We start from the raw sequence: 12,685 nt of genomic DNA, 5'->3' as shown, positions 1-12,685 counted from the left end.
GTATTTCCCACCTGGCAACCCCATTTTTATTCCGCCATTTTGACGACTGTGTCCAGCATCGACTGCAATTTTAAGGGAAAAACGTGTCAAGCACTTTTAAAAGTATTCCCAATGCACACGGAGCGAGGATCGTGGTGCGTTCACGGTCGAGCTAAAATCAGGGGACATCCGAAAGATGCTCGGTGGGAGTGTTAACCGTGAAATGTACGACCTAGCTTAGCTTAGCCTAGCTAATAACAGAGGCAGGCGTCGCCAAAGCAGAGCCAAAAAGTGGAAAATGTCCGCGATGAGGACAAAGACGGCGACAGTGGAGTTGGACGAAGAACTTTGCGGAGCAAAAGAGGAACCGCGACCAGAACGACTTGATGACGTTTATAACAACGAGCTGCAAGCAGGTTTGTTCGTTTTTCAAGCGTTTGACAAATATTTGCAGTCCCGGCAACATTTCTTTGCTCACCTACACGAATAAATGCAAAATGCTGAAATGAGTGGTGCAGCGTTGTTCGAAATTTACTCCGTTTGAATGTATTTGCCTTTGTTTAGGAGGGAAATCCTTCAAGAGTTCACAGTCTGCTCTTTTAACTGAATATATCGTTTTCACATTAACTGGAAATGGCTCTTTACTCGCGTACATACTCAAATAACTCCTAAATTTGACCTTTTTATACATCTGCATGACAATATTTTTGTACATATTCGCCACCCAGTGGTGAAAATGGGTATTCTTTTCTTCCAGTGAAGCCATTTCGATGATCTTCATCCTCAATTCTACCCTTAAAGAACATTAATAAGAAAATATCATTCATTCTGCATTTGGGTCTGTTTTACGGAAAATGACATTATTTAAGATTCGATATTACGATTGATTTGTGTTACCGTTGATTACGTCTTGCTAACTTATGATTTTATTTCTTTTTCTTGGCTGCTGATGTTTCTTACGTTGCCGTACACTGAACTGTTCCAGTGTTGTGTCCAGCAAACGCCAGGGGAGCGTGCTGCCCCCAGCGGCGGGAGGTCGAATCGCCACACATTAAAGAGGAGCAAGAGGAAGCCGACATCGGCAAGTTGCCCGCTGTCCATTTGAAGCGTGAAGACCCAGGTCCGAGTGAGGCCAACGGAGGGGCGGAGCCTCCCAGCAGCAGCGAATCGACAGAAGGCGACGGCGAGCAACCCGCTGGTTCCCCGGCAGGTGGCCTCATCGCTCCGCTATCGGATAGCGACGACTCCACGTCGCACTCGTCCAACTATTGGGATGATGATGACGAAGATGACGAAGAAGCTATCAAAGGACGAAAGAATGGTTCCCGTGACAAGAAACGCTGGAAATGCTCACATTGCGGGAAAAGTTATTCTACCAAGTCCGGCCTGAAGAGCCACGTGAGCACGCACAGCGGAGACCAACCTTTTCTCTGCTCGTTCTGCGGCAAAATATTTTCTTTTAAACAATCTTTAATCAGTCATGTCAGGACTCACACGGGGGAGAAGCCTTTCTCCTGCTCTGTCTGCGGCCAACGTTTCAGTCGGAAGGAATATTTAAAGGGCCACGCGAGGACGCACACCGGGGAGAAACCATTCTCCTGTTCCGTCTGCGGCCAACGTTTTGCTTACAAGGGACATTTGAACAGTCATGCCAAAACGCACACCGGCGAGAGACTGTTCTCCTGCTCCGTTTGCGCTCAAAGGTTTACGAATAAGAGACACTTGATAAGACACACCATGACGCACACCGGCGAGAAACCCTTCGCCTGCTCTTTCTGCGAGAAAAGATTCTCCAGAAAGGACGAGTTGAAAAAACATACCAGGATACACACCGGGGAGAAACCGTTCTCCTGTTCGGACTGCGACCAAAGATTTGCTCATAGGGAGGCCTTTAAAAACCACAGAAGAACACACACCGGGGTGAAACCCTTCTCCTGCTCGGTCTGTGGGAAACGATTCACAGAGAAGGGACATTTGAGAACTCACTCCAGGACGCATACCGGGGAGAAGCCGTTTTCCTGTTCGTTCTGCGGTCAAAGTTTTGCGCAGAAGGTCGCCTTGAAAACACACACGAGGACGCACACCGGCGAGAAACCTTTTCCTTGTGCGGACTGCGGCCAGAGATTCGCTTGGAAGTATCAGGTTAAGAAACATGAGTGCGCCGGTGCAAAAATCCACGACTCTTGATGGGGTCTTTTTGAATAAAAAGTATATATTTTTATTGTTAATACTGATTTTATTTTTAACTAAGTGTTTTCCTTTGACGGCGATAAACGTCCAATACAAAGGGAGGGCGAAAATGCACGCCCATTTTGTCTATGTCTATCTATATGTCGTATTTGCTTTGGATTATGTTATATAAAGTTCATTTTATACATGTTTTTGTCAATAAAATAAGTATCACACATTGGCTGCCAGTGGCGGCGATAGAAGTCGAAAATATTTTCACCTGGAGGTGAAAAAGGTTTGGTAGATTCCCCCCAAATCTTTTTACAATAATTAATCATAGCTGTATTGTTCCCCTAATGTCTATCGACGATGTGCCGAGTCTCTATATCGGTATATAAAATATATACTAACATACTCAAAGGTTTCCACTTCCGGCTTTATTCACAAGTAAATTGTTTCCCGAGAAAATCTAGACTTGAATTGAAGCATTTTTTTTAAATTTAACAATAAAGGCACTAATATACCATTATTATAATGTGCCAAATGAACGTAAATTCTAATGCTGTATGTACGCCCCGCTCAATAAAGCACTTCGACATATTACACTGAAAATCCAGGGTCATTCCGTTTCTACTTCCGCTAACGTTGAATGCTTGAACGTATAGCTCCGTCTACTTTTCTTCTCCAAATAATTCCTACTTTCCGACTAAATATTGAATTAAACCTTGGCCTACTTTAAGAGTCCTTAATGAAATGTTGACCGGATGCGTTTATAAACTACGGTGGAAGCTTTCGTTTTCGCCTTAGCTTAGCTTGAGTTAGCCTCGCTCGCCATACAAGCTAACGACGAGCGATTGTCTCCAGTCGGGCTTTTTAGCACAGACCAAGATTTGCATTCTGGGGTGGAAATGTGTGCCAAAAGTGTGAAAAGGGAGTACGAGAAGGACATATTTACAAGCGAGGAAGAGAATCGACGAGGAGTGGCCGCCGTTTGTGAGAAGTCTCAACACAACAAAGCAGGTTGTTTCCCTTCTTGTGATTGTTTTCACAATTTCACCTGCCAACTACACACTCGTCTTTTTCATATTATTTTACATTGCTAGTCTTTTTCGACGCGTCAAAGGCTTGAGACTGATCTTTAACTGATTGTCTGCCATTTACTTATTACTGGCTTTACACCTCATGTGTCAAAGTGGCGGCCCGGGGGCTAAATCTGGCCTGCCGCATCACTTTGCGTGGCCTATCCCAGCCAACTACGTGAGAATAAAAAAAAATAATGTGTTGTTTTTTTATCATGTGTCTCGCAGACGTCAGCGAGCGGCGTAAGCCTGAGTTTCGCCAAATTAAACAAGAAGAAGAGCGAGACCACGACATCGCCGGGTTTCCATTAAGCGTCCGTGTGAAGAGCGAGCCAGACCAAGACCACGGCGAGCAGAGCGGAAAGCCGTCCAGGGACAACGAAGGAGGATTGCAGTCAAACGGCCTCTTGGCCCCGCTCTCGGATAGCGACGACTTAACGCCGCCCTCTTCTGTCCGGGAGGACCAAAGCCAATCCTCGCCGACGAGAGACGGGAAAGCCTTTGCCTGCTCCTTTTGTGGCAAAACTTTCTCGGTCAGAGCCAATTTGACTCGGCACACCCGAACGCACACCGGAGAAAAACCCTTTGGCTGCGCCGTGTGCGGCAAAACATTTTCTCAGAAGGAAAATTTAGTCAAGCACTCCCGGACACACACGGGGGAAAAACCTTTCACCTGCACGGTTTGCGGTCAACATTTCTTCCGGAAAGAATCTTTAAAACGTCATACGAGAACGCACACTGGGGAGAAGCCGTTCTCCTGCTCGCTCTGCGGGAAAAGATTTAGTCAAAAGGGAGATTTGACCAGACACGCCAACAACCACAGCGGGGAAAAGAATTTCATCTGCGCCATTTGCGGTCAGAGATTCTTCCGGAGGTCGCATTTGACATCGCACGCCATAACGCACGGCGGGGAGAAACCTTTTGCCTGTCCGTTTTGCGAGCAAAGGTTCTTCCGAAGCCACGAGTTGAAAAGGCATGCCAGGAGACACACGGGGGAGAAACCTTGTGCCTGCTCTGTTTGCGGTCAGCGCTTCTACAGGAGCAACGAATTGAAGAGGCACACCAGGACGCACACCGGCGATAAACCGTACGCCTGTTCGCTTTGCGGTAGAAAATTCTCGGTAAAGTCTCACCTCACCAGACACACGAGGACGCACACCGGGGACAAACCGTTTGGCTGCTTGATTTGCGGCCAGGCGTTCGCCGTCAAGTCACATTTAACGCGGCACGCCAGAACACACACTGGGGAAAAACCGTTCGGCTGCTTACTTTGCGAGAGAAGGTTCAGCAAGAAAGAACTTTTAACCGAACATACCAGAACTCACACGGGAGAAAAACCCTTTCCATGCTCAATCTGCGGGAAAACATTTGCCAGAAAGGGCAATTTAAAAGTACACGCGAGAATCCATGCGCGAGATATTGATGAAAGATTGTAGTTTTTATATTTGTATTGTTTTATATAAACATATGGCTTATAGTATTCAGTTATATTTTTCTTTTTCTTACACAAATTATGACTTGAAAGCCGTAACTTGTTGTAAAAAGAGTTCATTTTGAAAAACGACAATGAAATGGTTGTGCCTTTATTTTGCTACTTCCTACTTTCGACTCCCGTCCAAGGCCTCTTGTCCAAGTTGGCTTGCCGTACTCATTCCCGTCTCCATTTTGGCTAAATCCTACGCGATTGACTACATTTCCCCCCTTTTACACCCCTTCTATGAATATGAAACAAACAGAACTGAGGACACTTGACGTCCACCGATACCAACCCGGAATAGAACGGGAGTCGTGTTTGAAGAAACTCGTTTGGAAGCTAGCCAGGCTCATTTTAGCTGCTGTTAGCTTCGTTGCTAACCAGAGCAGAGCTCGCTTTTGAGTTGAAATCCTTGTCAAAATGTGTTCCAGAAGGACAGTGGACAACGAGGAGGGAATATCTGGAACAGAAGACGAGGACGAGCGTCGAATTTTCGACGTAGACCTTTCAGATGGAATTCGAGCGGATGGTTTGCTAACTTTTATAACCTAACCTTTCTAATGTGTTGCATATTGGACGTCGGTTTCGCGTGTCTTCTCGTCTGTGGTGGTCCTTGTGGACCATTTCTAACTATTAAATGATTTAGAGCTTCTACAGATTCGTCTATGGTGATCTTTGAAAGGAATTTATGGCTAGTTCTACTCGAGTAGACTTTATTAAATACGAAATCGAACTCAATGCAATGTCAGTGGCCAAATCATCATTTTTAATCAGGCATTTCTCCAGGCACACTCTCATTGATACTCATTGGTTAACAACAGAGTAAAATTGTTGTCAAAACAATTCATAGACGTTTCTTCTACTTTAAAAAGGTGAAATGACGAAAGAAGGTGCACATTTTGACATTCTGTGTATGGCTTTCAAAGAATAATATCTGAAAATAGGAATTGTTTGTGTTTCTTTCTGTCAAAAAGGTTCACCAAGGCTTCCATTTATCATGTGTAACCAAGCCACGTTTTGTTTTTGTCATTTGCAGACATCTGTGAAGAACGTCTCAGTCCTGAGCAACATCCAGAGAATTCCCACATGAAAGCAGAAGAAGAGCCAGAGACGTCCCACATTAAAAAAGAAGAGCAGGAAGACCAAATGACAACTTTTCCATTGACTCTCATTGTGAAGAGTGAAGAAGGCGAGCAAAGCCACGGATCCCCGGCGCACACTTATTTCCCGCCACTGTCAGATAGGGACGACGTCACCTCTCGATCTTCCCACGACGAAGATGACGCGACGTGTCATGCTGGCGACAAATTGTTGACGTGTGGCAAAAGTCTGTCAAACGAGGACTCGTCGAAAATAAAGACAAAAACGCACCTTGGGGAGAAACCTTTTGTCTGCCCGTTTTGCGGCACAAGATTCACCCGGAAGTTTGATTTGACGAGGCACACCCGGGCGCACACCGGAGAAAGACCCTTCGCCTGCTCCCTTTGCCCCAAAACATTCCGGGACAAGAAAATTCTAAACTTTCACACGAGGACGCACACGGGAGAAAAACCTTTTGTGTGCTCGGTGTGCGGCAAGCGGTTTTCTCAGAAGTCCCATTTGACCAGCCACATTAGGACACACACTGGAGAAAAACCTTTCGTCTGCTCCGTCTGCGGGAGCAAATTCTCCACCAAGTCCGGCTTGACGCGGCACGCCGTCACACACACCGGAGAGAAACCTCACGACTGCTCGGAGTGCGGCAAGGGATTCTCCACCAAGTCGGCTTTGACCAAGCACGCCATCGTACACACGGGGGAAAAACCCTTTGCCTGCTCACTGTGTGCAAAACGTTTCTCCAAAAAGTCCAATTTGAAATGCCACACCAGAACGCACACCGGAGACAAACCCTACGCCTGCTCGCTTTGTGGAATGAGATTCTTAATCGGGGAACATTTAAAAAGGCACACCAGAAAACACACCGGGGAAAAACCCTTCGCCTGCTCCCTTTGCGAGAAAAGATACTCGGATAAACGGAATTTAAGCATTCACGCGCGGACGCACACGGGGGAGAAACGTTACGTCTGCTCCGTTTGCGGCAAGAGGTATTGCGACAAACGAGACTTGACAAACCACAACAGAACGCACAGCGGCGAGAATCAATTCCGTTGCGGCGTGTGCGACCGGAGATTCTCGCGTTCGGGTTACATGAGGCGACACAAATGTGCTCAGGAGCGGAGGCTCGATCACTAAATATCACCAGTATTGAACTTTAAAACTAAAATGTTACACTTTTCTGTAGAGCATCAAACTTGGCCTTTTGAAATGTCATGATTTGTGTCCACTATTATTACATTTGCACTGAATTAACCCTTTCAAGGACTTTGCTGGCTGCAGTGGACCGCCGTTCAAAAGCTGACATTCCTAAATGTTAATATCATTGTTTTTTTAATATTATTTTGTTGAGTCATAATGACATTTATTCCATTTTCATGTAAACTAACGAGTGTCCTGTAAAGGGTAAAACAAAGAAGTCACAATTTCTGCAGTAAAGGGTTAATAGAAATATCATGACTAATTAATTTATTCCGACATAAATGGTGCGTTGCTAATAAAAATACTCATTTAAATGAAATACTCTATGGCACATAAAAACTTGATTCCAAAAGACAGTTTTCTTTATACTTGTCAAGTTTTTTTCCTCTACAGTTTGCAAACTTATTTATTTTTAACCTTACATACACAACTAGCAAATTAATAAACAAAAAAATAAACTTAATACTGTCAAATCACGGGTTATAATAATGTAGGTGTTCTTCAGACTCCATCATAAGTCAATATTTTCATATTTTTATGTCTGAGGCAGAAATTATACGTTGAAATATTTAGTAATGTCTATTTAAAATAAAATTAACCATCAAAAGTAAATATTTTCAATACAGTATAGTAAAAGTAAATTAAATTCTACAACTATTTTTTTTATTTAACAACAATTATATTCCACTGTGTCACATTTTTGTACATTTTGAAGATACAGTCGCTGACTTACAAGGTTTCCTTTTTGTAAATGCAATTCTGCCTCTTCTACACTAGATGGCGTCCCGTGCATTTGCTTAAACTGTTCTGGGAAAACATCAAGCAACACTATTTTTATGAAACAACCATGTGTTAAGTCCACGGCACTGTGTTAAGTGCTTACTACGTCCACGTCACTATTCTATGATGGATAATATGTTTATTTTTAAATAATAACCAACGCCAAGTCGTAAAAGAGTCCACATTATAAAAGAAAGAAGTTTGTCCAAGTGGGATTGCCGTACTCACCGTGCCTTACAACTACCAGTACTAGTAGTAGCAACACTATTTTGATTTAATCCTCTCAAAAAGGTAAAAACGAGTGAAATAGCGGAACGTTTGAGGTACGTTCATACGCGACTTAGTCGAAATATATAAGCCATTTCATCTTTGTGTCGGCGTAAACTCAATTCGAAGCTTGTCGGGCTATTTTAGCCAAGCTTGGCCCGAGTTAGCTTAGCTTAGCTCGAGGGCTAACAAAGCGACACGTTTTGGTTGAGTAAGTGAGTGAAAAAGCTTATAAAAATGAGCGCCAGGACAACGGCGTACGAGGAACAACTTTCCAGAAGAAAAGAAGAAGAGAAGAAGCGACTTATTCGTCAAGTTTGCAACACGCAACTTCGAGTTGTGCTTCCTAGAATGAAAGCAGGTGAGTTCACTTAGCATTAGCTTCTTCTGTTTTTCTTCTTCCAAAGTTTGATTCCGATAACTTCGCCTTTCATAACTCACTCGTGTTGTGGTTGTCTTTAAGCATTTTAATCATTGGAATTGACCATAATAATGTCAATTAAAGCAATGTAAATAAAGGTTTCGGTTAAAAAAAAACAACAACACATTTCAGGTTTTGTAATACAAACAGTTCAACACAGCATACGTGTTTTTGTTTCATTTAGCTATGTTGTGTTGCATTGTTTGGACATTATTAGTTCTTTAATAGTAATAATAATTATAATAATCATAATTTAAAAAATAATCCTGTCTGTTGTTCAGATGTTTTTTGTTTTGAGTTCCGCATCTCGCAATAAAGCAATGACAAACTTCATTCATATTCTAAACCACTTTATCCTCACTAAGGTAGTGGGGTGGGGGTGCTGGAGCTTATCCCTGCTGACTTTAGGAACGAGGCATACCATTAGCTTAGCATGCATGTTTTGGGGATGTGGGAGGGAAGCGGAGTACCCGGAGAAGACCCACACAGGCCCAAGGAGAACATGCAAACTCCACACTGGTGGTCCCAACCTGGATTTGAACCCACGACCCCGGAGCTGTGTGGCTAACCACTTAAGCTTGACTCAATGACAAATTTGTGGTCAGATGGAAGGATTTTGAACTGTATTTTTACTCCGAGGAAATATTTGATGAGTACAACTACAACACACTCCTTCAAAATAAAGTTAGCTAATTCCGCCCGAGTGGGAAAGAAAATAGTTCTTTCACATTTGTAGCGTACAGTCGAGCTTTTGTTTTGCAAAGGTTGACCTGGCCTTGTTTGCTTTGTCTTTTGGAGATTTTGGCGGACTTCAGCGGGAGACAATTAAAGAGGAGGAACACGAAAGCACCCACGTTAAAGAAGAAGAAGAAGGACAAAATCAGCAAGTCGCCCTTCCCCAAAAGCGAAAAAGGCAGACCCCAAGCGGACAGCCTCTGGACTCCGCCCCCCGATAACCCTGGCGAAGATCTCATCCGTCCCATTGACGACCGGAGCCCGAATTGGGCTCGCAAACGAGAACCTTTTGACGAGGCACGCCAACATGAACACCGGAGAAAAACACTTTGGCTGCTCAATTTGCGCTCAAGCATTCACGACAAGGAAGTTCTCCTACAGAAGAGAAACCGTTTGTGTGTTCGTCCTGCGGGAAAGAATGGTCTTTCAAGCACTATTTTATCACACACACAAAAAGGGAAAGGCCAGAGAAAAAGCTTTTCTATCTTTTGACGTGTGGCAAAACAGAACTAATTCATGTTTCAATAAACTTCTCATTTTTTGATCCATTTCTGGTAAGTCAATCATTAATTTTGCCATAACAATTGGCTATTTGGAAATTTAACCAGCATACAGCTAAATTAATAAGGTAAAACTTATTTATTGGGATTGGAAAATTTAAGAAAAGGTAGCCCATAATATATATATTATATATAAAAATGTTTTATAGTTTATTGGACAGAATTAAGTGATAATTACTGTGCCAATTCAATGGGGAAAATACCATAAAATACCAGCAGGAGGCGATAAAACTGGATTTTTAACAGGAAATTCCACAACGAGGCACAAATGTTTGATATCCCCTGAAAAATGTTATTTCATGAAAGTAATCTTGTATTTTATATATACACAGATAAAATACAGAAAAAAACTACTGTTTATTCAAATCTTTTGAACACAATTTATTTTTCAGATTTTCAATACAGGAGATGGCTCTGCAATAAAAAAAGGAAAAATAATTTCAAATGAAAAATATAATAATGCAATTCCTTCTTGATGAAAAAAAAACTGTTATTTAAATAGCAATAAATACAAAATAAGCGTAAATAAAACAGCTTTGAGTAATGGAAAAACAATTTAAACAAAATCATTAATAAAAAAGTGTAACCTTCAAAAACAAAGTTCTGAGGAAAAGATCAATTTAAAATAAAACCATTTCGTCTGAATTTATTTTTTTATCTTATGACCTCACTTTGCTTAACTACTATTTAGCTGCCGTTCCTCCGAGTTGAAATGAATTGGACATCTATTGCCGTCACCATGCACTTGATGACCAAGTTCCGTCTTTTACTAACCACAATTATAAGCCTATAACTTGGGCTAGCACCAAACTAAGCTAATGCTAACTTTCCTCGCGACCAACCCATTCATTTCAATTCACGTCCGAGACGGCGCAACCCCGCGGTTTTTCCCCAACGTGCACCCTGGCGTGATTTGTTAAACTTTGCTTGTCGCTATACCTTTTCTCACAAACTAAACAAACAAAAGGCTTTTCCCCGGTGTGCGTCCTGCTGTGTCTTTGCACTTCGTCCTTCCTCAAGAAAGTCCGACCGCAAAACGAGCAAGCGAAGGTCTTCTCTCGGGTGTGCAGTCTTTGGTGCCTCAGTAAACTCCTCATAATGGAGAAGCTGACCCCGCAAAAGGAGCAGGGGAAAGGTTTTTCCCCGGTGTGCGTCCTGGCGTGTGTTTTCAAAGCCGCCTTGGCGGAGAAGGTCTTGGAGCAAATGGAGCAGGAGAAGGGTTTTTCCACAGTGTGCGTTCTGGCGTGCACCCGCAAATATTTCCGCATGGAGAAGCCTTTGCCGCAAATGGCGCAGAGAAAGGGTTTCTCTTCCGAGTGCGTGCTCATGTGCTCTTTGAGGAGGGCCCGATGGGTGAATCGTTTCCCGCACTCGGCACAGGCGAAGGGTTTCTCCCCCGTGTGCGTCCTGGTGTGATTGGTCAACGTTTGCTTTTCGCAATACCGCTTGCCGCAAAAGGCGCACACGTAGGGTTTTTCTCCGGTGTGCGTTTTCATGTGGCTTTTAAGCTCCTCCTTCCTGAAGAAGGTTTTCCCGCAGGCCGAGCAAGCAAATCTTTTCTCCCCGCTGTGGATTTTGGCGTGTCTTTTCATAGTGGATTTGTTGAAGAACGTTTTGTCGCACTGGGGACATTTGACGCGGCTGTTGTCGCCGTGGCGTGCGCCCACACCCTCCGGGGGCTCGTCGGCGGCGTCCGAAGACGGCGAGGCGTCGTCGTTTTCGGAAATTGGAGCCAAGATGTCGCCCGCTACGCTGGGGTTTTCGTCATCTTCGTCGCTTTTCACAAAGATGCCAGTCAATGGAAACGTGATGATCTCTTCCTCTTGCTCTTCTTTTATGTGGACAGCTTCGAGGTCTTCCGTTTGTTGAAATTGAGTGGTCGCCGCTTCTTCTTCTCCATCGGGATCGAGAAAGTCTTCTGCATAAGACAACCAAGTTTCAAGTCAATTTTCTTTGAATTGAATGTCTTTATTGACGTTATACAAGTATAATGAGATTTAAAGGTTAACCATTAAGTTCACAAATTAATAATCAATAAATAAGTAGTCCTAATTGATAAGTAGTCAACATTTTGTGACATTACTATTATTAGGGAAGTCCGAATTTACCGATATTCTTATTATTCATAGCAGGAGAAAAAAAATATCAAATATGATACTTATAGCCACATAGTTCAATAGGACATGCTGCATTGGGTCGTAAGACACAACGAAATTGTTTCATTTTTCGTCATTAAAAGTAGGTAATTAAGTAGTAAGAATAAAAAGTGAACGGACCTTCTGTGTGAAGTTCTTCCAAGTAATCATTTGTCCTTTTGGCAAACATTTTGGCACTGCTTTTGAGAAAGTTTCCACTCACACGGCTCTTTGTTAGCGGCGAAGCTAAGCTAGGTTAGCTTGGGAACCTTCATAGCGAGGTTAAAAACACGGAAATGGAATGGTGTTTCAGTCCAGTTAGGTTGAAGGGGGCCAAATGATCGTAAGGTTTGTATTTTTTCCATACTGGTCCAGTTATTCCGCAGAATTATTTAGTAAAATGCGTGTGATTCCGTAAAACGGAGGCAGATAGCAACGCTAAAGGGAAAGCTAAATCTTCTTCGTCGGTTGTTCATGTGTAAGCAAATGGTTGCATTACCGCCACCTTCTGGGTGAAAGTGAGTCCCGTTCCAACTTTTTCTTTCGGGGAGTTGATAATAAACTATAAAACGTTCTGGATTAGATAAAATAACCAAACCTAAACATGACAACTATTTAAAAAATGATCATTTTTTCACTTGTGTTTTTTGGCCTTCTGTAGTGACTTAATTTATTCCAATTATTAATGTATTTTTGCTTTTAATAATTATTTATTATTTAATTAATTTCATGTAAACTACGTGTTTTCATGGCATCTTTGGATGAATTAAACTTGACTTAAATATTAAAAA

The 12,685-nt window shown here is 42.8% G+C and overlaps 3 protein-coding genes and 1 long non-coding RNA gene across 5 annotated transcripts; 3 read left to right on the top strand and 1 right to left on the bottom strand.

Annotated features, from left to right (window-relative positions):
* Window positions 1-29: 29 nt before the first annotated feature.
* Window positions 30-4,939, top strand: LOC144194216 (uncharacterized). Of its 2 annotated transcripts, XM_077713121.1 has the most exons (3): window positions 30-395; window positions 965-2,114; window positions 3,766-4,939. In XM_077713121.1, exons 1-3 carry the CDS (start codon window positions 278-280, stop codon window positions 4,661-4,663), a joined length of 2,166 nt encoding a protein of 721 aa, XP_077569247.1. In that variant the 5' UTR covers window positions 30-277; the 3' UTR covers window positions 4,664-4,939. The 2 variants fall into 2 exon arrangements, with proteins under 2 accessions (XP_077569247.1, XP_077569246.1); XM_077713120.1 differs by lacking the exon at window positions 3,766-4,939 and having other exon boundaries at window positions 977-2,515.
* An 803-nt stretch (window positions 4,940-5,742) lies between these two features.
* Window positions 5,743-7,289, top strand: LOC144194218 (uncharacterized). The gene has a single exon (XM_077713125.1). The coding sequence runs from the start codon at window positions 5,788-5,790 to the stop codon at window positions 6,931-6,933; it is 1,146 nt and encodes a 381-aa protein (XP_077569251.1). The 5' UTR covers window positions 5,743-5,787; the 3' UTR covers window positions 6,934-7,289.
* A 631-nt stretch (window positions 7,290-7,920) lies between these two features.
* Window positions 7,921-10,125, top strand: LOC144194233 (uncharacterized). The gene is made up of 2 exons (XR_013325854.1): window positions 7,921-8,404; window positions 9,263-10,125. It is a non-coding gene; the product is annotated as an uncharacterized LOC144194233 (long non-coding RNA).
* On the bottom strand, window positions 10,116-12,378 carry LOC144194221 (uncharacterized). The gene is made up of 2 exons (XM_077713128.1): window positions 12,036-12,378; window positions 10,116-11,677 (listed from the first exon to the last, which is right to left on the bottom strand). The coding sequence occupies exons 1-2, from the start codon at window positions 12,082-12,084 to the stop codon at window positions 10,611-10,613; spliced, it is 1,116 nt and encodes a 371-aa protein (XP_077569254.1). The 5' UTR covers window positions 12,085-12,378; the 3' UTR covers window positions 10,116-10,610.
* Between the last annotated feature and the right edge of the window lie 307 nt (window positions 12,379-12,685).

Source organism: Stigmatopora nigra, chromosome 3 (genome assembly GCF_051989575.1).
Source record: "Stigmatopora nigra isolate UIUO_SnigA chromosome 3, RoL_Snig_1.1, whole genome shotgun sequence".
Taxonomy (NCBI): Eukaryota; Metazoa; Chordata; class Actinopteri; order Syngnathiformes; family Syngnathidae; genus Stigmatopora; species Stigmatopora nigra.
Note: the sequence above shows the minus strand (reverse complement) of the source record. Positions and strands in the feature narration are given on the sequence as shown.